General features: G+C 36.0%; 2 protein-coding genes across 3 annotated transcripts; both read left to right on the top strand.

The window, feature by feature from the left end:
• The first annotated feature begins 412 nt into the window (after positions 1-412).
• LOC121234853 (MYB-like transcription factor ETC1) lies at positions 413-1,477 on the top strand. The gene is made up of 3 exons (XM_041130976.1): positions 413-624; positions 885-984; positions 1,059-1,477. Exons 1-3 carry the CDS (start codon positions 573-575, stop codon positions 1,147-1,149), a joined length of 243 nt encoding a protein of 80 aa, XP_040986910.1. The 5' UTR covers positions 413-572; the 3' UTR covers positions 1,150-1,477.
• A 3,575-nt stretch (positions 1,478-5,052) lies between these two features.
• On the top strand, positions 5,053-8,474 carry LOC121234855 (thiamine thiazole synthase, chloroplastic-like). Of its 2 annotated transcripts, none has more exons than XM_041130980.1 (3): positions 5,053-5,623; positions 5,836-6,356; positions 6,575-6,614. In XM_041130980.1, exons 1-3 carry the CDS (start codon positions 5,207-5,209, stop codon positions 6,597-6,599), a joined length of 963 nt encoding a protein of 320 aa, XP_040986914.1. In that variant the 5' UTR covers positions 5,053-5,206; the 3' UTR covers positions 6,600-6,614. The 2 variants fall into 2 exon arrangements, with proteins under 2 accessions (XP_040986914.1, XP_040986913.1); XM_041130979.1 differs by lacking the exon at positions 6,575-6,614 and adding an exon at positions 8,172-8,474 and having other exon boundaries at positions 5,056-5,623; positions 5,836-6,324.
• Positions 8,475-24,833: the final 16,359 nt, after the last annotated feature.

Below are 24,833 nucleotides of genomic sequence, written 5' to 3' on the forward strand. Positions count from 1 at the left end.
CCTTGATGAGCTGGGCCTTGAGAACTATTTTGGACCTGGTGTATTTTACCCAGCCCCTCACACCAATAATTAATGTATCTCCAATGTTCGGCTGCATGTATAATATATATGGATTAAAAGCTAGCCATAAGAGACCATGATCTTTTATAATCTTTTTATTGCATGCAGTAACGAGATTTTATTGAAATACTAACCATATTATTAATGTAATTCATAGTCCTACGAAAGATTAATTAAACATGCATAGGCCTGACATTCTTCTACTTAAGGATCGATCATTAGCATATTGGAATGTTTCCTGCATGCCTTTTATACTGTGAGTATTTAATATACAATTTACTACTGTCACCGAACGCACCGACCCTTCCAACTAACATTCTACTCCTTTTTATTCTTACCTTCCGTTCTTCATCCCCTGTACTGGGAATGTTTTTTCTAATTCTTTCCAGTATTTAAGCGCCTCCACTTCACGGCCTATATATATCTGCCCCATTGCTTCTTCTTAGTACAACCTCAGATGTCCTAATTAATTGCTCTCTCTCTCTCTCTCTCTCTCTCTCTCTGTGTAAAATATGGCTGACTTGGATCAGTGTGGTTCTACTGAAACTGTTTTGGACTCTGAAGGTAATTGTTACCCTCGCTTTCAATGTCAATAATCATGTCCTTGCATGCCTTTTTTTATTATTTTTCTAAAAATATAATAAAAAAGGTAATATTGTTAAGGCGAACATGCATGTGATCTGCTGTTAACCATCCATTTAGTTCCTTTTTACTCATGTCATGTCACTGGTGGAAGCTTTGCTTTTGCCATTTTTCCTGCATGAAAGCTCTATAATTGATGGATGGCCATTAATTAAATTTGATCATTTAATGTTTATTTGCAGTACTTGAGGCAGAGAATAACATGAATCACGATTCGAAGCTTCAATTCTCAGAAGACGAGGAGACGCTTGTTGTAATAATGTTTAATCTTGTTGGCGAGAGGTACTCTCTCTCTCTCTCTCTCTCTCTCTCTCTCTAACATCATTGTAATGATCGATGCATGAGGTTTTAAACAGATGGTCGCTAATTGCTGGGAGAATCCCTGGAAGAACAGCCGAGGAAATTGAGAAATACTGGAATTCAAGATACTACTCCAAAAGCGAATGAAGCGTCCTTTAGATCAAAGAAAGACAAATTGTTGCGATTATACAATTTGAATGGCATTTAGAAGTTTGGTGCTAGCTAGACATGCATGAAACTTGTATGCATGTGATCATGTTTATGATATTGTTGCGCCTGCGACTCAATTAATGTGGTGTTCAACGCGTCTTATAAGAGTACTTATATTCTGGCCTTCTTTTGAGGGTAGGAAGTAATTAATGCCCTAATATTATATATATATATATATGTATATATATATGCATATGCATGTAAATATTATCAACCTAATTTGAGAATGCTAGCTAGCTAGTGAAAGTTTTCCTGTATATTTACATGATGCCAACTACTATATATTAGTTTTTGACGTTTGGTCTGATACATGTATAAATGAATGTGGATTTCCTAATTTGCTAGCTAGGATTAGAAAACAGATATATGGCCCATGCATCTCAACAAAACAATGGGAAAACAAATCAACACGAGTTTTTTTCTATAAAATGACTCATAGATATATATATATATATATATATATATATATATATCGATATGCCAAAGAGGGAAAAACTTCCAATGATCATTCCAAATGGAATCAAATTAACAAGCAGTACAATATATACGATAACGCACGCATCATGAGTAGGTTATGATCTTGCCCAAGTAAATGCTTATTTAATAACAAAACTAAAAGCTAGAGACAAATGAAGGCAAGCAAGCAAATTAGATATATATAATATTCCTGGCAAAACTGAAACACGTTCTCAGGCTTCGTTTATTTTTACAACTTCTAATTTATCTCATTTAATTATTACAATTCTTTTAAATTCTCACATAAAATAAAATAAATAATTTAATTTTTTCAAATTTTAAAATAAAAATAATATTAAAAAATATATTCAAATAATATTTTATTTAATTTTTAATTTTAATCTCAACCAATCTACAAAAATAGACGGACCTTAATCAATCCATATGAACCCAAGCCCTGATCTAGCCTGCCTGCTGACATGCAATATTGGACTACACAAGAGACGGATCACAGGCCGGGATGCATGCATGCAGGGCCATAGCCTGAGTAAGGATGATGGTATAGTCCATTGGCAAAAGCATGCATGCAGTGGTATGGGGCATATATGCACATGCAGGGCCACAGATCGGGTTACTGCTTGCGCAAGAAGTAACCCGATCGATCTCAATTAATCATGCTAGCTAGCTGCTAGCTGTGTTATGTGATTTATCAGACTTTTGAAACCACTAAAAAACTGCATAACCAAACTTCTTAACGAATGATTATCAAAAGGAATATGCCTTTTATTCCAAATTATATTCCTAGATATTAATTATATATATGTTGATAAATATCAGCCTGTCTTAGAATAGTACTACACCTTGTAACACCTTTTCCGTGACATGATCATGGAGAGGCCAGAGATCTTGATCATCATCAGAATCGGTAAGTGGAACACTAGCGTATATACATACATTTCTTTATTTATTTATTTTTTTAACAATTAGCGAAAATATATTCGTTTTTTCATTGTTAGACCTACTGTTCAAGTCACCCAATGAATATGATAACTAATTATGTATATATATATATATATATATATATTATATATAAATATCAACCAATTATTAATCCCACTGATGATTTGCACAGGTGGACAGTGACTGACATAATTGGTTTGCAAAGCTATACTACTTTTTTCTAAAAAATACATTTGCTTTTAAAGAAAATTACACATTGATGACCATATCTTTTTAATCACATTTATATCAAAGCTATCAAAAACAAAAAATCAAAGGTTCTGTTTTCTTAAATTTTCTAATAAAAAGTTCACTTATGTTAGCAGGTTAACACCAATAATTTTAGGTTGAGTTTAGATCTTCTATTCAAGCTAACAATCTCTTGCATGGTTAGCATGAAACAATCTTTACTTGAGCTTTAGGTTATGTTTGGTTGTTTTAATTTTAATTCATTTTAAATTAATGATGAGATTCACTATTTTTGTTTTAATTTTTTATATAAAAGTTAAAATTATTTCAAATTATTTTATATATTTTAAACTAAAATGTTAAATTTATCTCAATATAAAAAAAATTAAAATATTCTCGATAATATCTATAAAATATTATTATTAATGAGTTCTTTTATATACAGTCGTTAGATACAACTGGCGTGCAGTCGTACATACCACGTAAGATTTAAAATGAATTGTTTACTCTTTCTTTAAACGCACATGTTCTCTCTCATCAGCTCTCTCATCAGAACTCTCTCTCTCATCAACTCTCTCTATCTCTAGCTCCTCGGGTCGTCTCTCTCCAATCAACTCTCTCTCATCAGCTCGGTCTTCCTCTCTTATCAATTCTATCTCTCATCACTCATGTCAGTCTTTCTCTCCCCTCAACTCGCTCTGATTAACTCAGTCTCTCTTATCAATTATCTCAACATTAGTTCTGTTTGCACACTTTTTATACTGTACACTTGTAACAAGTATTTTTCATTATTAATAATTGACAACCTCTAGAATGCAGCTTTAATTTTTAAAATTATTTTTGACCCAATCGGCATGGAAAGCCAATCCAATCACACTTGTCAAATCAAAATGATTTACTTTATCCATGACTAGATACGCAATTATTATTTTATTTTAGTGGCCATTATGATTAAAAGATGTAATGATTAAGATATTTTTGGTGATAGAAAGAAATATAGAGATACATGATAAATATGAGGAGCAGTGATATTTATCTAATATATTTTATAACATATTTTATAATATATATTATAAAATAAAAATATTTGTATAAAATAATATTAATTTTATAAGATATTTTATAAAAATAATTCTCTTTTAAAATATTATTGTGTAAATTATTATATGTTTATTATTTTTTAAATATGAAATTCTTAATATTTTTAAAAGTTTTCATCATATTTATTTTTAAATAGTATTTAAATATAAACTATTTTTTTAATTTTTAATTTTTATATCTAATTATTATTTAAACACAAAAATCAATATAATTCTTATAAACTTCAAAATAAAAACCATATTAAAAAATTATATTCATATAATTTCTTAACTTTATAACATTTTTATTTAATTTTTTTTAAATCTAATAAAGCATCTTAATTTAGACCATTTTCTTACTATTCATAAAATTTTAAAATACTCCAAATATTCAAATCAACCTTAAAGAGAGAAATAGGTTTATGAAATAAACTATATAATTCTTATTAATTAGATATTTAATGTCATAGTCTCAAATTATGACAAAGACTTATGAAAGAATTTATTTTTTTGCCCAAAATACGATTGCCGAAACCTAATACAAGACAAAAACTCACCAATTTGGTTACCAATGCATGGCTCCAATCGGCCTTATCACGATGGACATGAATGGGCATATATATTTATTATTCAGTAATGGTAATACAGTCGAAGAGTATAAAGTCGAAGGATTTTATAGTCGCTTTAAAAAAAAGAATGATATTTATTTTTAAAAAATTAATTTTTTTTATAAAAATTTTATATTTATTCTTTTTTTTTAAATAATTACACGATTTAACTACTATTTCTCTTTATCATTTCCTTCAACTATCATTTTCTCTTTATTATTTCCTTTTACTGGCTTCTCTCGTTGCGCAGGCAACGACAAAAGATGTTTGCCAAAAGCTACCCATCGAAAACTATAGCACACATGAAATACGTTAAATAAAAAGTGCAGAGAGCATTACTGAAACGCAGTTACAGTCACAGTGACGCACTGTGGAAAGCACTCTTCCTCTCAGTCTCAGCCAATGTGGACTGGACTTGACTGCACTGCACCATGCAGTAGTACTACTGCTTCATGGATGCCACTTGTTTATCTAAGCTGAATCATTCTACACGCTTTCATATCCTATCTTCTTCCCACGTGTCTCCCTTTCTCTTTTCCCATATTTCCTTCTCCTGATCATCTTCTTCCTCCATAAATACACTTCCACCCGCCTCTCTGCCTCCATAACCACACACTTCCCCCACAAAGCTAAACGACCGACTTGTCGTTAAAGGCCGATCAAATGGCAACCATCGCCTCCCCCCTCACCTTCAAACCACAGAGACTCGCTCTATTTGACAGCTCGTCCTCCTTCCATGGCACCCGTCTTTCCCCACCTTCCCTCCGCTTCTTCTCCGTCAAGTCTAGCGCTCAACCCTTCATCTCCGTGTCTGCCTCTTCATCCCCACCCTACGATCTCAAGGAGTTTAAGTTCGAGCCTATCAAGGAGTCCATCGTCTCCCGCGAGATGACACGGCGGTACATGATGGACATGATCATGTACGCCGACACTGACGTTGTCATTGTGGGTGCTGGCTCCGCCGGCCTGTCTTGCGCCTACGAGCTCAGTAAGAACCCGTCTGTACAGGTGGCCATCATCGAGCAGTCTGTCAGCCCAGGTGGCGGTGCGTGGCTTGGCGGTCAGCTCTTCTCGGCTATGGTAATGATGTATATAAAAACAAAATTATAGCTAGAACATCTGGATGCTGCGATTGTTGTTATGTACATTAATTATTTGGATCTTTCGGGCGGTTTCTTTGTTAATATCAGTCCTTTTTTTTCAAAATATTTTATAAATAAAAAATTTGTTTTGTGAAAGATTTTGACGCTCATGCTAACTAAACCTCATTGAATCTCGATATATATATATAGGTTGTGCGCAAACCAGCGCATGTGTTCCTTAACGAGCTGGGCATCGAATATGATGAGCAAGACAACTACGTGGTGATCAAACACGCGGCGCTCTTCACCTCCACCATCATGAGCAAGCTCTTGGCTCGCCCCAACGTGAAGCTCTTCAATGCGGTGGCGGCCGAGGACTTGATCGTGAAGGGAGGGAGAGTTGGTGGGGTGGTGACGAACTGGGCACTGGTGTCGATGAACCACGACACGCAGTCGTGCATGGACCCCAACGTAATGGAGGCCAAGGTGGTGGTGAGCTCGTGCGGCCACGACGGGCCTTTCGGTGCCACTGGGGTCAAGAGGCTAAAGAGTATTGGGATGATTGACAGCGTGCCCGGGATGAAGGCACTGGACATGAATGCCGCTGAGGATGCTATTGTGAGGCTCACAAGGGAGATTGTGCCTGGGATGATTGTCACTGGGATGGAAGTTGCTGAGATTGATGGATCCCCAAGAATGGTATGTTTCCTCCTTTTTGTATACGCCTGTATTTTATATTTGAAAAATTTTAAACATAAGTGTACACTTATTTAAAAATATGTAATTTTATTTTTTTAACTATATTTATTTAAAAATATGTAATTTTATTTTTTTAACTATTTAATAAAAATGATTCTAAATATATTTATAAGTAAAATAAGATAAAAAGGTAAAATGATATATTTTCAAATAAATATACAGGATATGGGGTTTATGAATAGTACTGCTCTTTATATTTATCATTTGAAAATTGAAATCATACGTACTCATCATCTCTTTGAACATGGACATCAAGAACTTACATGGGGGACGAGTATTTATGGACATCAAATTTATACCCTCTAGCTCTTTGCAAAAGGCCATTTTTTATAGGTGTAATGATTTTTGGCCACCATGGATATTGTTTTAGGTATGAAAAAATGATTTGCGTAGGCTTTGATTGTATAAACTTTAAGTTAAATCTTTTGAAAAAATTTGAAGAAAAAAATCGATTTATAATGACTCGCTGATCTTCAAAGAAAGAATGCTTGTGTGATCACTTGCATGCATTAATTATTCTGTTTGGATTCGATAAAATGAGTAAGTCGAAATGATTTGTAAATAATAACTTCTATTTATCAGTTAAAATTTATAAATAATAATTGATATCAACTCAGCACTCAATCCAAACCTCTCAATCCAAACAGCCGGATACGTTACTCGTTAGAATTGATTTAGGTTTTTTTTTTTTTTTTTTTTATGTTGAATTGTATTGAATTGTGATAATAAAATATTATTTTTTAATATTAATATTATTTTAAATTTTAAAAAAATTAAATAATTTATTATATTTTATATTAAAATTTAAAAAAATTATAATAATAAATTGAGATGAATTTTACGAAGAAAATAAAATCTTAGATTAATTTGATACGACAGCCTCAATTATAATAGAGGGCGCGGACGCAAAACAAGCTAGCTGCTACTTAATTAGCCTTTATTTTGGTAGGGCTAATTAGCCAATTATGCTGTGGTCTGTCCCCTTCATGACAATCATAGAGGGCGCGCGTGGACCCAACATATATAAGCGAAGGACGATGGCCTATTAGGTTGTGGTCTGTCCCATCCTCGGTCCTAATCACACAGAAAGGCCACAGTACGTGGATGACTGATGATTTATTGGTAGCAAGATCAGTTGGTCGTCCATTGCCTATTATTAATGCGTGTAGGATTTATGTTCTCTGTTTCCTTTCCTTCTTAACACTATCTGTAGTAGAAATGATTCGGATACTGAATACATTACCAAGTCAAGCTAACGTGGAACAGTTGTAGTAAAGTTAAACTTGTCGCAAAATAGATGCAGTCAATATGGTCAATGTCTTGGCTCAACGCTGGCTCTAGCGTTGCTTTGAACATGTATTTGTCGTGCAAGTTGGGTTGCTGCAGTACCCTTTTATCAGTGGTATATTATACACTTTAAAGATAAGAATAGAGATTGAAAGGTAATGGTCCCTCAAATAGTTTTGTCCTCTAAAATTACACTAATTAAAGATCATTGTTACCAATATTAAAAGTGAGGAATTGATCATTAAAAAAAGATAAATGTTTTAACTATAAAAATTTTTCATAAAAACAAACCCATCAAGCTGTGATATTATTAATTATTAATGTGCTATTACGATAGATTATAAAATTATTTTATTGTAATATAAATTTAACATATTATATAATAAAATATCGTGAATTTATTTTTTTAAAATCACTTTTTTGATTGATCCTTCAAAAAAAAATTGAAATGATTAATATTGAATTAATTGTAACCTTTGTATAATTTGGGGGTAATGCAGGGTCCCACCTTTGGAGCGATGATGATATCAGGGCAAAAGGCAGCGCACTTGGCCTTGAAGTCGCTGGGACTTCCCAATGCAATTGATGGTTCATATGTTGGAAGCATCCACCCGGAGCTGATCCTTGCTGCTGCAGATTCTGCTGAAACTGCCGACGCATAAACCAAATTTAGTCTTGTTAATTAATGAAATGAAAAAATGCCGGAAATAAATTATCCAGGTTGACTGGAATGGAATTAATGTGTACTGGTACTGGTGGTGCATGGATGGTTGATGTGACTATATATATATATATATATATATGAAGAATGTGGGTGCGTATTCATGTATCTTTTCTTTTTGTTAGCTGTGACTATATATATAAATATATATATATATATATATTTCGATGATCCTGAACCAACCGAAGTAGAAACTTCATCTCAGGGTTGTCAAAAAACAAAATAAGTTCAACAAGTAGGTGAGGTACCCAGGTAAGTCCCGTGTTAAGCCAAGGTTGGCGTTGAGGGCAGATAGTGGTACAAACCCGAGGGCCGAGAGTGGTAAGTTCGCAGACCCCTGAGATGCGACGGTCGGTGTTGTCTTAGGACAAAATGAGTTGGATAAATAGATCCAATTCAACAATTAGTTCCAGGTCGGCTATGCCGCCTGACATAGTGAATGAGGAAGACTGCGCCTTCGAGGCAGTTGAGTCTTCTAATTTTGGGTCTTGGAAGATCCCAACCCTTAATGTTAATAAGTTATATCGGACCAACTGGTTTGAAAAAACTTTGCACACACAACACTGCGTGCGTACTGTTGAACAATCTTATGCTATATCTAAATCCCAAGAAAAATGTTGTCTGTTCCCAAAAGAACAAATGACTAAATTTTTTCAGGAAGGATTTAGGTATATTCATATTGGATCTGTCCAGATCGCTGCCAAACCTTTAACTAGGCGAGGTATCGATGCATCCGTTCTTTTCTGCCTAAGGGATGCCAGATTCAATCAATTTGAAACAAGTATTCTCGGAATGATCCAATCGTCTTTAACGAACGGACCAGTCCATTTTAATTGTTTCCCTGATTTAACTCTTGCTATTGATGATGATCATATTTCAAAATGTTTAACTTTAAATATTTTGACTTCTGGTTATGATATGCTTCCAGGGAGTAAACCTCTCACTTTGATTTACAGGATTTATTATCGTCTTTTAAAAACGAATTTAAATCCTCGTGCTATTGCAAAACCCATCCAGGGAAAAACTCTATTGATCCAGAGTTCAACCCCAGATGCGGAAGTTTCTGTTCCAAAAATGATTTTCTGGAAGGATATTATTCTTCCTAATGAATGGATTTTAGAAGAGGCTGTTCCCCCTGCCTCTATTCCTCGAAATCCTGTTGATAGTTACCCAAGTAACATTCAACAGTATTTAGACGGAACTGTTAAAATTTGTTTTGACCAGAACAGATCTCCAGGGCTAAGAAGAAATTCTTATGCTGGATCTAGTTCTTCTTTTGAAGGGTCAGAAATTCCAGTAAGAAGAGACCAAAATCTCAAACAATTTCTGAAAGATTCTGTTAAAACAGCCCAACCTGTTAAACCTGTTTTAAAATTGAAGGGACTCTCTACGTCCTCTCAAGTTACTTCTGCTTTTTATTCAGCAAAGGATGTTGGTTCCTCTAAGGACCAACCTATTCATAATGAAGCTGACAAGGATGATGAATCCTCTTCATCTCCAACCGCCTCAGAAATGGTAGCTCCTGTTGCCCCCCAGGTTCACCACAGTCTAACTGTGTTGAATAAACCATTTGCGTTTGATCTTGTTTATCTTTTTGAAGAATACAAACTTTCAAAAAACAGTGCTAGGCGTAAAGCCTATCATGCAAAGTATTCCGAAAAAGAAAAACAACGTGTTAAACGGAAATGGAAAGAAGAAATGAATAAGCAACAGCAGCATATTCTTTTCTTCGATTTTGTTGAAAATATTTACGTTTCAAACAACACTATAAATGTTGTTAAAACTGATTTTGTCCAGGAAGAAGGCAAGATGGTAGTTCAGTCAAGCCATCCACCTTTGGAGACTGTTCTCATCACCCACAAGGGAGTTGAGATATCTGCTTCGCCTTTCAAAATCTCGGAAACTGTTTCCAGAGATCCTGAGAAGGACAAGATTCTCAAAGAAACTAAAAAAGTTATTTCTCAAAATAACTTTGTGAATCTTGCTCTTCATACGATCGGACAACAGTTGGATCGGATTGAAGAAAAGGTTGAAAAACCTGATCCTATTCCTTTGGTTTCAAATACAGATCAACCAAAGAAAATAATTGAAAAACCTTTGATTATCTTACCTGAAAGTCGAGCCAAAATTGATTTAAAAACCCCGACTTTAGATAAGATTGATCAAATGCTTAAGGATCTGAAGAAAGAACTTCCTTCTACTAGTGCTTTGTCTAACAAAGAAATAGAAGAAGAAGTTTTAATGGAATCCACAGATGAGTCTTCTGACGAACACTCCTCTGATGAAAAGGATCTTGATTTACTTGAAAACAATTTTCAAGATACTGTTTTAAAACCTGAAATTGCCAGATTTTCTTCAAAAGGACCTCAACCAATGAGTCTGACGAAGAATTGGTATTCCAGGCCTACACCTCCTGATTTACAGTTTGAAGAAAAAGTTTTTCAAAGCCAATCTTCTTACTCTGCTGACAAAGTTTACGAATGGAATATTGATGGTTTCTCTGAACAAGAGATCATGAATACCATGAGTAAAATGTCATTAATTTCAAATGCTTATGTTAATAATAATATCAGACAGCCTGATATTGTTAAGATTTTAACACAAGGTTTTTCTGGTGTTTTAAGAAACTGGTGGGATAAACACCTAACCAGAGATGCTAAAGAATCCATTCAGAACGCTGTCAAGTGTAATGATGAAGGATTTCCTATTTTTGATGAATCCATTGGTTCTGCCCAGGCTGATGGAGTTAATACTTTGATTTATACTATTTTAAAGCATTTTATTGGCACACCATCTGACATAACTAGTCGTATCAGCGACCAGTTAAATAATCTTAGATGTCACCAGATGTCTGATTATAGATGGTACCAAGATGTTTTTATTTCTAAGGTAATGCTTCGTGACGATAGTCAAAAGCCTTACTGGAAGGAGAAATACATTGATGGTTTACCTCGCTTATTTGCTTACAAAGTGAAGGATGAACTTACTGTTGCTGGGTCTCTGAATTACGACGCATACACTTATGGTGACATATGCGCAGTAATAAAGAAACTTGGTATTAGTATGTGTAATGATCAAAGAATGCTCCGAGAGCAGATGAGAAATAGCAAGAAAGCCAAATACGAAATGGGAACATTTTGTGAACAATTTGGACTTCCTGCTATAGCTCCCTCTAAAAGGAGACACAAGTTTTCTAAACCTCACAGGGATATCAGGAGAAAACCCCGTGATGAATTTTATAAGAAAACCTATAAAAAACCATTTTCTAAGCCATTTTCCAAAAACAAGAAATCAAAAGATTCTTCTAAAGGAAAATGTTATATCTGTGGCAAGACAGGGCATTTTGCTAATAAATGTCCCCAGAAAGCCAAAACAGATAAAAAACTTAAGAAAAAGCTTAACCAGTTAAACATTGGTAACAATGATAAAGAAGAACTATTTCGGCTCCTAGAAATAGTCTCGTCTTCATCATCTGATACCCTCGAGTTCAGCTCTAGTGATTCAGAATATCACTCAGAATCTGAAACTCCCGCTATTTCTGGTCCTAAGCTAGGTTGCAATTGTAATGATACTTGCTGCCAGATGAAAGGAAAGACAATTCATGTCTTATCCAAATCTGAAGAACAAGAAAATCTATTGCTAACCTTGATTTCCCAAATTACAAATCCTGAGCTCAAAGAAGAATATCTTCTTAAGCTAAAAAAGCTTCTGGGTCGCCAAGAACCAGAACCTTCAAAACACAGGATTAGTTTTCAAGAAACCTTGGAGAGATTTCAAAAGAAAAAACCCAAGGATATTTCCACAAATGATTTACAACACGAAATAAATCTTGTTAAAAAAGAAATCGTTGAACTCAGATCTGAGGTTAACAACCTTAGATCTGAAAATGAGATTTTAAAACAAGAATTTTTAGTGTTTAAAATTGATAAACAACTTGATCAGGACATCCCTTCTGATAATGAGCAAACGAACGATTCTGGTTCTAGCCAACATGAGTTAGCTGCTGATAACCAGATCTGTTTAATCCATCATACCATTCCTCCGAAATGGTTTTCAAGGGTTACTATTGTTGTTGCCCATGATTTTCAATTCTCTGTCGTTGCTATGATTGATTCCGGATCAGACCTGAATTGTATTCAGGAAGGACTCATTCCTAGCAAATATTTTGAAAAATCTTCTGAGCGATTGTTTTCTGCAAACGGTTCTCAAATGAAAATTACTTTTGAACTCAACAACGCTCATGTTTGCCAAAATAATGTTTGTTTCAAAATCCCTTCTGTTTTAGTCAGAAATATGTCTGACAAAGTGATTTTAGGCATTCCTTTTATTTCGGCTTTATATCCCTTTCTGACTGAAAAAGACGGTATCACTACCGACCCTTTTGGTCAAAAAGTCAAATTCAAATTTGCATCTCGTCAAGAGATTGATCAAGATAAAGGTTTGAAATCTTTACTTTTTGCAAAACAAAAACATCTGAATTTCCTTCAACAGGAAATAAGATACAAAAAGATTTCTGATCATTTATCTTCCCCAATTTTAATTTCGAAAATTGATAATTTTAACAAGCGTCTTGTTTTTTATGTTTGTTCTGATTTACCAAATGCTTTTTGGCATAGGAAGAAACACATCGTTTCTCTTCCCTATATCAAAAATTTTGATGAACGCACAATCCCCACTAAAGCCAGACCAATTCAAATGAATAGTCAGACTTTAGAGTTTTGTAAACTGGAGATTAGTGACTTGATGAAAAAAGGCATAATTAGAGAAAGTAAGTCCCCCTGGTCTTGCCCAGCTTTTTATGTCAGAAAAAAGGCCGAACTAGAGAGAGGAGTCCCTCGTCTAGTCATTAATTACAAACCCTTGAATAAAGTCTTACAGTGGATTAGGTACCCTATTCCCAACAAAAATGACTTGATTCATAGGTTGACTGATGCTGTAGTGTTTTCCAAATTTGACCTCAAGTCCGGGTTTTGGCAAATCCAGATAGCCGAGTCAGATAGGTACAAAACAGCCTTTGTTACTCCCTTTGGTCATTACGAATGGAATGTGATGCCATTCGGTCTCAAAAATGCCCCCAGTGAGTTCCAACATATCATGAACGACATTTTCAATTCGTTCACTGCTTTTACCATCGTCTACATAGATGATGTTCTTGTTTTTTCAAAATCTATTGATGAACATTGGAAACATTTAAATTCGTTTCTTGACATCATTAGATTCAATGGTCTTGTCGTTTCTGCGAAAAAGATCAAATTGTTTCAAACCAAGATCAGATTCCTTGGTTATGATATTGCTGAAGGTAAAATCAGGCCCATCCAAAGAGCCATTGATTTTGCTGATAAATTCCCTGATGTCATTCTTGACAAAAACCAGTTACAGAGATTCTTAGGATCTCTTAACTATGTTGCTGATTTCTACAAGGATATGAGGAAACAATGTCGTCCTTTGTTCAAAAGACTTCTTTCCAATCCTCCTCCTTGGACAGAAATACATACTCAAATAGTGAGGAAAATCAAAGCACATGTCAAAACTTTGCCGTGCCTTGGTATCCCCACTTCTGATTCATTCAAAATAATTGAAACAGATGCCTCAAACATTGGTTATGGTGGCATTCTGAAACAAATTGTTTCACCAGGTTCTTCTGAACAAATTGTTCGATTCCATTCTGGAACCTGGAACCCTGCACAAGAAAAATATAGTACTATTAAACAGGAAATATTATCCATAGTACTATGTATTTCTAAATTTCAATCTGATTTATTAAATAAGAAGTTTTTACTTCGTATTGATTGCATGAGTGCTAAATTTGTTTTAGAACAAGATGTTCAAAACATTGCATCAAAACATATTTTTGCACGATGGCAAAGTATTTTAAGTGTTTTTGATTTTGATATTGAATACATCAAAGGCACTGATAATTCTATCCCTGATTTTCTTACCAGAGAATTCTTGCAGACACCCAACCATGAGCGTCAGCAAAAAGAAAGGAAAAGAAAAACAGAGAGTGAACCCCCCACCCCCAATACCTAGTATAAAACTCATCAAGAATGAGTCTAGGACATCTACTGTCCCTGCGCCCAGTGCCCCTTCAACAGCACTGGATATTACCAATAGGTTTACACCTCTTGGTACAATTGTGCAACCGTCGACCTTCGCGTCTACGGTTTCTACCCCTTTTGATCCATATGCGAAAGCAATTGCATCAAAAGGACCTGCTTTGATTACTCCACAGTTTTTCCTCCCAAAAGGAAATTCTTTGTATATGAAGAAGCCAATTTTGACCCATCTGTTCCATATAGAACCCTCCCGTTCTAATACTACAGATCCGTTCAAAATAGCCACTTCTTATTTTCCCCCTAATTTCCACTGGATACCTGAAGATTCCTCCAAAAATCTTCAATTCTATTCCAGTATCCTGATTCTCACCAACTCTCTTATCATTAAACCCATTTATGATAAGAATGACTCCACCAAATTAATTTACCACAGTGCTTACATCTTGCGAGTTATTACAGAAGAAGAATGGGCCACAAACCCATCCACCCTCAAAAAACTCCATGACTCCGCACTGAGTTATAATTATTTTGATTACATAACTGCCTGGAGACGTTTCATGTTTTTTCAGGTACCTGATATGAGCCATTCATGGTTCTTTAATTTTGATAAAAGATTCAAAGGAACTTTCCCTTACTGGTTTCTCCAATGGTGGGACCTATTTGGCTTAATTCCCGAGAATCTCCCTGAACAGCTCGCCAGAGCTTTTGAATTTTATAAAAAATTTGCTGGTACAAAATTGAACCGGCATAATCAGATGTTCCCTCCTGAGCTCCAATTTTGCAAGACCTACAAACTCCCGTGGATCTTCAAATGGACTTATGAGAGAAATGCCAACCTGCTGGACCGGGCTTATTTCACAAAATGGTGGGATAGGTACGGTTATACTGAAAAAGTGATCGACCAGATGATTAAAGACTTCCCCCAAGCCGCTCCTGATCTAGCGGATAAAAAGGAATTCCCTGTAATTAAGTCTGGTTTAGTAATACCTGAATACCCCCTGGTAATTCAGGCCCCTGATTCACCAACAGCTTCATCAAGAGGAAAAGCCACCAGCTCATCCTCTAAGAAATCTTCCAAGTCTGTCAAAGATAATATCCTCAGCAGACTCGGTAAAAAAGATTTGTTAAGATTGTTGGAACAACAACTGTCCAAGTCTACAGGTGATAATTCTGAAGAAAACTCAGAAGCATCATCAGAGGCTTCATACAGTAATATTTTCGGTCATGATTCGGAAGGCATTCCAAAGCTAGAAGATGATTGACTACTACTTGAGTTCAAAGAAGACCGATACAGTCCTCTTTGAAGATAATTGACACCCTGTGCCAAAATCAGCCGCCCCTAGAGACAGCTGGACGTCACAGAGTGGACCGAATTCTAATTTGTCGTCTTATGCCCAAAGCAGCCGCCCACAAAGACAGCTGGAGGACAGAATGATGACACCCCTGTGCCCCGTGCTTAAACAGTTCCCACTGTGCACTCACGGGTTTTACTTTAATGATTGTAAACAGGAACTCCTTATTCTATAAAAGGAGAACCTCATTTGCTGAGAGAGGCAGAGCTCATTTTAAGAACTCACTCGAGAGAAACCCTTAATCCTCTCAACCTTGTTCTTGACTCTCCCTATCTACCCCAATACTTGTAAGTGCAAATCTGCACTATCAACTGCTGCCTTGTAATTACTTTAAGCTTGTTAATTTTAATAAAGCTTATATGTTTATTACAATTATTTGTGCATCTGCATACATGCATATGGACGGTCTAACCGCCTACTTATTTTGTGCTTGCATAATTTAATTATTGTGCAATTTATCTTCCCTCCTTCTCTCTTCCTCTGATCTTCTCCTGATCTTCCTCCCCTTCCTTCTCCTCTTCTTCGGTCAGGCTCTGCCCTTTCCTTCTTCCCACTGTGCACTCACGGGTTTTACTTTAATGATTGTAAACAGGAACTCCTTATTCTATAAAAGGAGAACCTCATTTGCTGAGAGAGGCAGAGCTCATTTTAAGAACTCACTTGAGAGAAACCCTTAATCCTCTCAACCTTGTTCTTGACTCTCCCTATCTACCCCAATACTTGTAAGTGCAAATCTGCACTATCAACTGCTGCCTTGTAATTACTTTAAGCTTGTTAATTTTAATAAAGCTTATATGTTTATTACAACTATTTGTGCATCTGCATACATGCATATGGACGGTCTAACCGCCTACTTATTTTGTGCTTGCATAATTTAATTATTGTGCAATATATCTTCCACCCTTCTTTCTTTCTCTGATCTTCCCCTGATCTTCCTCCCCTTCCTTCTCTTCTTCTTCAGTCAGGCTCTGCCCTTTCCTTCTTCTCGCTGTCTTGGTATCAGAGCCAATCTGGTATCTAATTGTTGTGAATTGTTTCTTCTTTGTTGAACTTATTTTGTTTTTTGACAACCCTGAGACGAAGTTTCTACTTCGGTTGGTTCAGGATCATCTTTCGACAAGTAGGTGAGGTACCCAGGTAAGTCCCGTGTTAAGCCAAGGTTGGCGTTGAGGGCAGATAGTGGTACAAACCCGAGGGCCGAGAGTGGTAAGTTCGCAGACCCCTGAGATGCGATGGTCGGTGTTGTCCTAGGACAAAATGAGTTGGATAAATAGATCCAATTCAACAATTAGTTCCAGGTCGGCTATGCCGCCTGACATAGTGAATGAGGAAGACTGCGCCTTCGAGGCAGTTGAGTCTTCTAATTTTGGGTCTTGGAAGATCCCAACCCTTAATGTTAATAAGTTATATCGGACCAACTGGTTTGAAAAAACTTTGCACACACAACACTGCGTGCGTACTGTTGAACAATCTTATGCTATATCTAAATCCCAAGAAAAATGTTGTCTGTTCCCAAAAGAACAAATGACTAAATTTTTTCAGGAAGGATTTAGGTATATTCATATTGGATCTGTCCAGATCGCTGCCAAACCTTTAACTAGGCGAGGTATCGATGCATCCGTTCTTTTCTGTCTAAGGGATGCCAGATTCAATCAATTTGAAACAAGTATTCTCGGAATGATCCAATCGTCTTTAACGAACGGACCAGTCCATTTTAATTGTTTCCCTGATTTAACTCTTGCTATTGATGATGATCATATTTCAAAATGTTTAACTTTAAATATTTTGACTTCTGGTTATGATATGCTTCCAGGGAGTAAACCTCTCACTTTGATTTACAGGATTTATTATCGTCTTTTAAAAACGAATTTAAATCCTCGTGCTATTGCAAAACCCATCCAGGGAAAAACTCTATTGATCCAGAGTTCAACCCCAGATGCGGAAGTTTCTGTTCCAAAAATGATTTTCTGGAAGGATATTATTCTTCCTAATGAATGGATTTTAGAAGAGGCTGTTCCCCCTGCCTCTATTCCTCGAAATCCTGTTGATAGTTATCCAAGTAACATTCAACAGTATTTAGACGGAACTGTTAAAATTTGTTTTGACCAGAACAGATCTCCAGGGCTAAGAAGAAATTCTTATGCTGGATCTAGTTCTTCTTTTGAAGGGTCAGAAATTCCAGTAAGAAGAGACCAAAATCTCAAACAATTTCTGGAAGATTCTGTTAAAACAGCCCAACCTGTTAAACCTGTTTTAAAATTGAAGGGACTCTCTACGTCCTCTCAAGTTACTTCTGCTTTTTATTCAGCAAAGGATGTTGGTTCCTCTAAGGACCAACCTATTCATAATGAGGCTGACAAGGATGATGAATCCTCTTCATCTCCAACCGCCTCAGAAATGGTAGCTCCTGTTGCCCCCCAGGTTCACCACAGTCTAACTGTGTTGAATAAACCATTTGCGTTTGATCTTGTTTATCTTTTTGAAGAATACAAACTTTCAAAAAACAGTGCTAGGCGTAAAGCCTATCATGCAAAGTATTCCGAAAAAGAAAAACAACGTGTTAAACGGAAATGGAAAGAAGAAATGAATAAGCAACAGCAGCATATTCTTTTCTTCGATTTTGTTGAAAATATTTACGTTTCAAACAACACTATAAATGTTGTTAAAACTGATTTTGTCCAGGAAGAAGGCAAGATGGTAGTTCAGTCAAGCCATCCACCTTTGGAGACTGTTCTCATCACCCACAAGGGAGTTGAGATATCTGCTTCGCCTTTCAAAATCTCGGAAACTGTTTCCAGAGATCCTGAGAAGGACAAGATTCTCAAAGAAACTAAAAAAGTTATTTCTCAAAATAACTTTGTGAATCTTGCTCTTCATACGATCGGACAACAGTTGGATCGGATTGAAGAAAAGGTTGAAAAACCTGATCCTATTCCTTTGGTTTCAAATACAGATCAACCAAAGAAAATAATTGAAAAACCTTTGATTATCTTACCTGAAAGTCGAGCCAAAATTGATTTAAAAACCCCGACTTTAGATAAGATTGATCAAATGCTTAAGGATCTGAAGAAAGAACTTCCTTCTACTAGTGCTTTGTCTAACAAAGAAATAGAAGAAGAAGTTTTAATGGAATCCACAGATGAGTCTTCTGACGAACACTCCTCTGATGAAAAGGATCTTGATTTACTTGAAAACAATTTTCAAGATACTGTTTTAAAACCTGAAATTGCCAGATTTTCTTCAAAAGGACCTCAACCAATGAGTCTGACGAAGAATTGGTATTCCAGGCCTACACCTCCTGATTTACAGTTTGAAGAAAAAGTTTTTCAAAGCCAATCTTCTTACTCTGCTGACAAAGTTTACGAATGGAATATTGATGGTTTCTCTGAACAAGAGATCATGAATACCATGAGTAAAATGTCATTAATTTCAAATGCTTATGTTAATAATAATATCAGACAGCCTGATATTGTTAAGATTTTAACACAAGGTTTTTCTGGTGTTTTAAGAAACTGGTGGGATAAACACCTAACCAGAGATGCTAAAGAATCCATTCAGAACGCTGTCAAGTGTAATGATGAAGGATTTCCTATTTTTGATGAATCCATTGGTTCTGCCCAGGCTGATGGAGTTAATACTTTGATTTATACTATTTTAAAGCATTTTATTGGCACACCATCTGACATAACTAGTCGTATCAGCGACCAGTTAAATAATCTTAGATGTCACCAGATGTCTGATTATAGATGGTACCAAGATGTTTTTATTTCTAAGGTAATGCTTCGTGACGATAGTCAAAAGCCTTACTGGAAGGAGAAATACATTGATGGTTTACCTCGCTTATTTGCTTACAAAGTGAAGGATGAACTTACTGTTGCTGGGTCTCTGAATTACGACGCATACACTTATGGTGACATATGCGCAGTAATAAAGAAACTTGGTATTAGTATGTGTAATGATCAAAGAATGCTCCGAGAGCAGATGAGAAATAGCAAGAAAGCCAAATACGAAATGGGAACATTTTGTGAACAATTTGGACTTCCTGCTATAGCTCCCTCTAAAAGGAGACACAAGTTTTCTAAACCTCACAGGGATATCAGGAGAAAACCCCGTGATGAATTTTATAAGAAAACCTATAAAAAACCATTTTCTAAGCCATTTTCCAAAAACAAGAAATCAAAAGATTCTTCTAAAGGAAAATGTTATATCTGTGGCAAGACAGGGCATTTTGCTAATAAATGTCCCTAGAAAGCCAAAACAGATAAAAAACTTAAGAAAAAGCTTAACCAGTTAAACATTGGTAACAATGATAAAGAAGAACTATTTCGGCTCCTAGAAATAGTCTCGTCTTCATCATCTGATACCCTCGAGTTCAGCTCTAGTGATTCAGAATATCACTCAGAATCTGAAACTCCCGCTATTTCTGGTCCTAAGCTAGGTTGCAATTGTAATGATACTTGCTGCCAGATGAAAGGAAAGACAATTCATGTCTTATCCAAATCTGAAGAACAAGAAAATCTATTGCTAACCTTGATTTCCCAAATTACAAATCCTGAGCTCAAAGAAGAATATCTTCTTAAGCTAAAAAAGCTTCTGGGTCGCCAAGAACCAGAACCTTCAAAACACAGGATTAGTTTTCAAGAAACCTTGGAGAGATTTCAAAAGAAAAAACCCAAGGATATTTCCACAAATGATTTACAACACGAAATAAATCTTGTTAAAAAAGAAATCGTTGAACTCAGATCTGAGGTTAACAACCTTAAATCTGAAAATGAGATTTTAAAACAAGAATTTTTAGTGTTTAAAATTGATAAACAACTTGATCAGGACATCCCTTCTGATAATGAGCAAACGAACGATTCTGGTTCTAGCCAACATGAGTTAGCTGCTGATAACCAGATCTGTTTAATCCATCATACCATTCCTCCGAAATGGTTTTCAAGGGTTACTATTGTTGTTGCCCATGATTTTCAATTCTCTGTCGTTGCTATGATTGATTCCGGATCAGACCTGAATTGTATTCAGGAAGGACTCATTCCTAGCAAATATTTTGAAAAATCTTCTGAGCGATTGTTTTCTGCAAACGGTTCTCAAATGAAAATTACTTTTGAACTCAACAACGCTCATGTTTGCCAAAATAATGTTTGTTTTAAAATCCCTTCTGTTTTAGTCAGAAATATGTCTGACAAAGTGATTTTAGGCATTCCTTTTATTTCGGCTTTATATCCCTTTCTGACTGAAAAAGACGGTATCACTACCGACCCTTTTGGTCAAAAAGTCAAATTCAAATTTGCATCTCGTCAAGAGATTGATCAAGATAAAGGTTTGAAATCTTTACTTTTTGCAAAACAAAAACATCTGAATTTCCTTCAACAGGAAATAAGATACAAAAAGATTTCTGATCATTTATCTTCCCCAATTTTAATTTCGAAAATTGATAATTTTAACAAGCGTCTTGTTTTTGATGTTTGTTCTGATTTACCAAATGCTTTTTGGCATAGGAAGAAACACATCGTTTCTCTTCCCTATATCAAAAATTTTGATGAACGCACAATCCCCACTAAAGCCAGACCAATTCAAATGAATAGTCAGACTTTAGAGTTTTGTAAACTGGAGATTAGTGACTTGATGAAAAAAGGCATAATTAGAGAAAGTAAGTCCCCCTGGTCTTGCCCAGCTTTTTATGTCACAAAAAAGGCCGAACTAGAGAGAGGAGTCCCTCGTCTAGTCATTAATTACAAACCCTTGAATAAAGTCTTACAGTGGATTAGGTACCCTATTCCCAACAAAAATGACTTGATTCATAGGTTGACTGATGCTGTAGTGTTTTCCAAATTTGACCTCAAGTCCGGGTTTTGGCAAATCCAGATAGCCGAGTCAGATAGGTACAAAACAGCCTTTGTTACTCCCTTTGGTCATTACGAATGGAATGTGATGCCATTCGGTCTCAAAAATGCCCCCAGTGAGTTCCAACATATCATGAACGACATTTTCAATTCGTTCACTGCTTTTACCATCGTCTACATAGATGATGTTCTTATTTTTTCAAAATCTATTGATGAACATTGGAAACATTTAAATTCGTTTCTTGACATCATTAGATTCAATGGTCTTGTCGTTTCTGCGAAAAAGATCAAATTGTTTCAAACCAAGATCAGATTCCTTGGTTATGATATTGCTGAAGGTAAAATCAGGCCCATCCAAAGAGCCATTGATTTTGCTGATAAATTCCCTGATGTCATTCTTGACAAAAACCAGTTACAGAGATTCTTAGGATCTCTTAACTATGTTGCTGATTTCTACAAGGATATGAGGAAACAATGTCGTCCTTTGTTCAAAAGACTTCTTTCCAATCCTCCTCCTTGGACAGAAATACATACTCAAATAGTGAGGAAAATCAAAGCACATGTCAAAACTTTGCCGTGCCTTGGTATCCCCACTTCTGATTCATTCAAAATAATTGAAACAGATGCCTCAAACATTGGTTATGGTGGCATTCTGAAACAAATTGTTTCACCAGGTTCTTCTGAACAAATTGTTCGATTCCATTCTGGAACCTGGAACCCTGCACAAGAAAAATATAGTACTATTAAACAGGAAATATTATCCATAGTACTATGTATTTCTAAATTTCAATCTGATTTATTAAATAAGAAGTTTTTACTTCGTATTGATTGCATGAGTGCTAAATTTGTTTTAGAACAAGATGTTCAAAACATTGCATCAAAACATATTTTTGCACGATGGCAAAGTATTTTAAGTGTTTTTGATTTTGATATTGAATACATCAAAGGCACTGATAATTCTATCCCTGATTTTCTTACCAGAGAATTCTTGCAGACACCCAACCATGAGCGTCAGCAAAAAGAAAGGAAAAGAAAAACAGAGAGTGAACCCCCCACCCCCAATACCTAGTATAAAACTCATCAAGAATGAGTCTAGGACATCTACTGTCCCTGCGCCCAGTGCCCCTTCAACAGCACTGGATATTACCAATAGGTTTACACCTCTTGGTACAATTGTGCAACCGTCGACCTTCGCGTCTACGGTTTCTACTACTTTTGATCCATATGCGAAAGCAATTGCATCAAAAGGACCTACTTTAATTACTCCACAGTTTTTCCTCCCAAAAGGAAATTCTTTGTACATGAAGAAGCCAACTTTGACCCATCTGTTCCATATAGAACCCTGTCGTTCTAATACCACAGATCCGTTCAAAATAGCCTCTTCTTATTTTCCAACCAATTTCCACTGGATACCTGAAGATTCCTCCAAAAATCTTCAATTTCACTCCAGTATCCTGATTCTCACCAACTCTCTTACCATTAAAGCAATTTATGATAAGAATGACTCCACCAAATTGATTTATCACAGTGCTTACATCTTGCGAGTTATTACAGAAGAAGAATGGGCCACAAACCCATCCACCCTCAAAAAACTCCATGACTCTGCACTGAGTTATAATTATTTTGATTATGTGACTGCCTGGAGACGTTTTATGTTCTTTCAGGTACCTGATATGAGCCATTCATGGTTCTTTAATTTTGACAAGAGATTCAAAGGAACATTCCCCTACTGGTTTCTACAATGGTGGGACCTATTTGGATTAATTCCCCAGAATCTCCCTGAGCAGCTCGCCAGAGCTTTTGAATTCTACAAAAAATTTGCTGGTACAAAATTAGACCGGCATAATCAGATGTTCCCTCCTGAGCTCCATTTTTGCAAGACCTACAAACTACCATGGATCTTTAAATGGACTTATGAGAGAAATGCCAATTTGCTGGACCGAGCTTATTTCACAAAATGGTGGGATAGGTACGGTTATACTGAAAAAGTAATCAGTCAGATGATTAAGGATTTCCCTCAAGTCGCCCCTGATCTGGAAGACAAGAAGGAATTTCCCGCAATTAAGACTGGTTCAACAATACCTGAATACCCTCTGGTAATTCAGGCCCCTGATTCACCAACAACTTCATCAAGAGGAAAAGCCACCAGCTCATCCTCTAAGAAATCTTCCAAGTCTGTCAAAGATAACATCCTCAGCAGACTCGGTAAAAAAGATTTGTTAAAGTTATTGGAACAACAACTGTCCAAGTCTACAAGTGATAATTCTGAAGAAAACTCAGAAGCATCATCAGAGGCTTCGTACAGTAATATTTTCGGTCATGATTCGGAAGGCATCCCAAAGCTAGAAGATGATTGACTACTACTTGAGTTCAAAGAAGACCAACAAAGTCCTCTTTGAAGATAATTGACACTCTGCGCCAAAATCAGCCGCCCCTAGAGACAGCTGGACGTCACAGAGTGGACCGAATTCTAATTTGTCGTCTTATGCCCAAAGCAGCCGCCCACAAAGACAGCTGGAGGACAGAATGATGACACCCCTGTGCCCCGTGCATTATATATATATATATATTTATATATATATATATACGTACGTGTGTTTTGACTTCGCTGTAACTTGGAAGCCAGTGGGGATGCTAGCATTCATGCATTTTAGCTTTAATTTGTTTTATACATTATAAAGTTGTAGGATCATCGCAATTAGAAGATGCCCGCGAACGAAGCAACTGCATGCAGCGGCTACCTCGTACAGTGGTCTGGATCAGAATTAAAGAGAAATATATTTACCATTGCCAAACATAGGGCCTGTGTTGGCTCGACTGCCTGTCCTCCATCGATCGATCTTCACCCCCGCGCATCATCATGTGCTAAAACATTAATGTGAAGAATCGAACTTAAAATATAAAATATAAAAAAAATTAAGCTTTGCTCGCATGGGATCGAACAATTAATAATCTGGGCATGCAATGCAAGAGGGAGAAAGCTACATGTCTCTGTGTTTAATATAGACAACTCATGATGATGACGTGGATGTTTAGTTAGTTAGCCATGATAGATCTGACGATGTTTTTCAGTTAATTACAGTTACAACGCTGGCCTACACCAAGAATTGAATTAAGGCAACCCTTAATTCTTCAATGCACTAATTATATATATATATATATATATATATATTTATTTATTTATTTA

The sequence above is a fragment of the Juglans microcarpa x Juglans regia genome, chromosome 6D (genome assembly GCF_004785595.1).
Source record: "Juglans microcarpa x Juglans regia isolate MS1-56 chromosome 6D, Jm3101_v1.0, whole genome shotgun sequence".
NCBI classification, from domain to species: Eukaryota; Viridiplantae; Streptophyta; class Magnoliopsida; order Fagales; family Juglandaceae; genus Juglans; species Juglans microcarpa x Juglans regia.

Bases quoted from the DNA above. Each gene is read 5' to 3' on its own strand.
- LOC121234853 (XM_041130976.1), top strand. From the start codon at position 573: ATGGCTGACTTGGATCAGTGTGGTTCTACTGAAACTGTTTTGGACTCT. The intron at 625-884 runs GTAATTGTTACC...GTTTATTTGCAG, and splicing joins AACTGTTTTGGACTCTGAAG to TACTTGAGGCAGAGAATAAC. The intron at 985-1,058 runs GTACTCTCTCTC...GGTTTTAAACAG, and splicing joins TTTAATCTTGTTGGCGAGAG to ATGGTCGCTAATTGCTGGGA.
- LOC121234855 (XM_041130979.1), top strand. From the start codon at position 5,207: ATGGCAACCATCGCCTCCCCCCTCACCTTCAAACCACAGAGACTCGCT. The intron at 5,624-5,835 runs GTAATGATGTAT...ATATATATATAG, and splicing joins GTCAGCTCTTCTCGGCTATG to GTTGTGCGCAAACCAGCGCA. The intron at 6,325-8,171 runs GTATGTTTCCTC...GGGGTAATGCAG, and splicing joins TTGATGGATCCCCAAGAATG to GGTCCCACCTTTGGAGCGAT.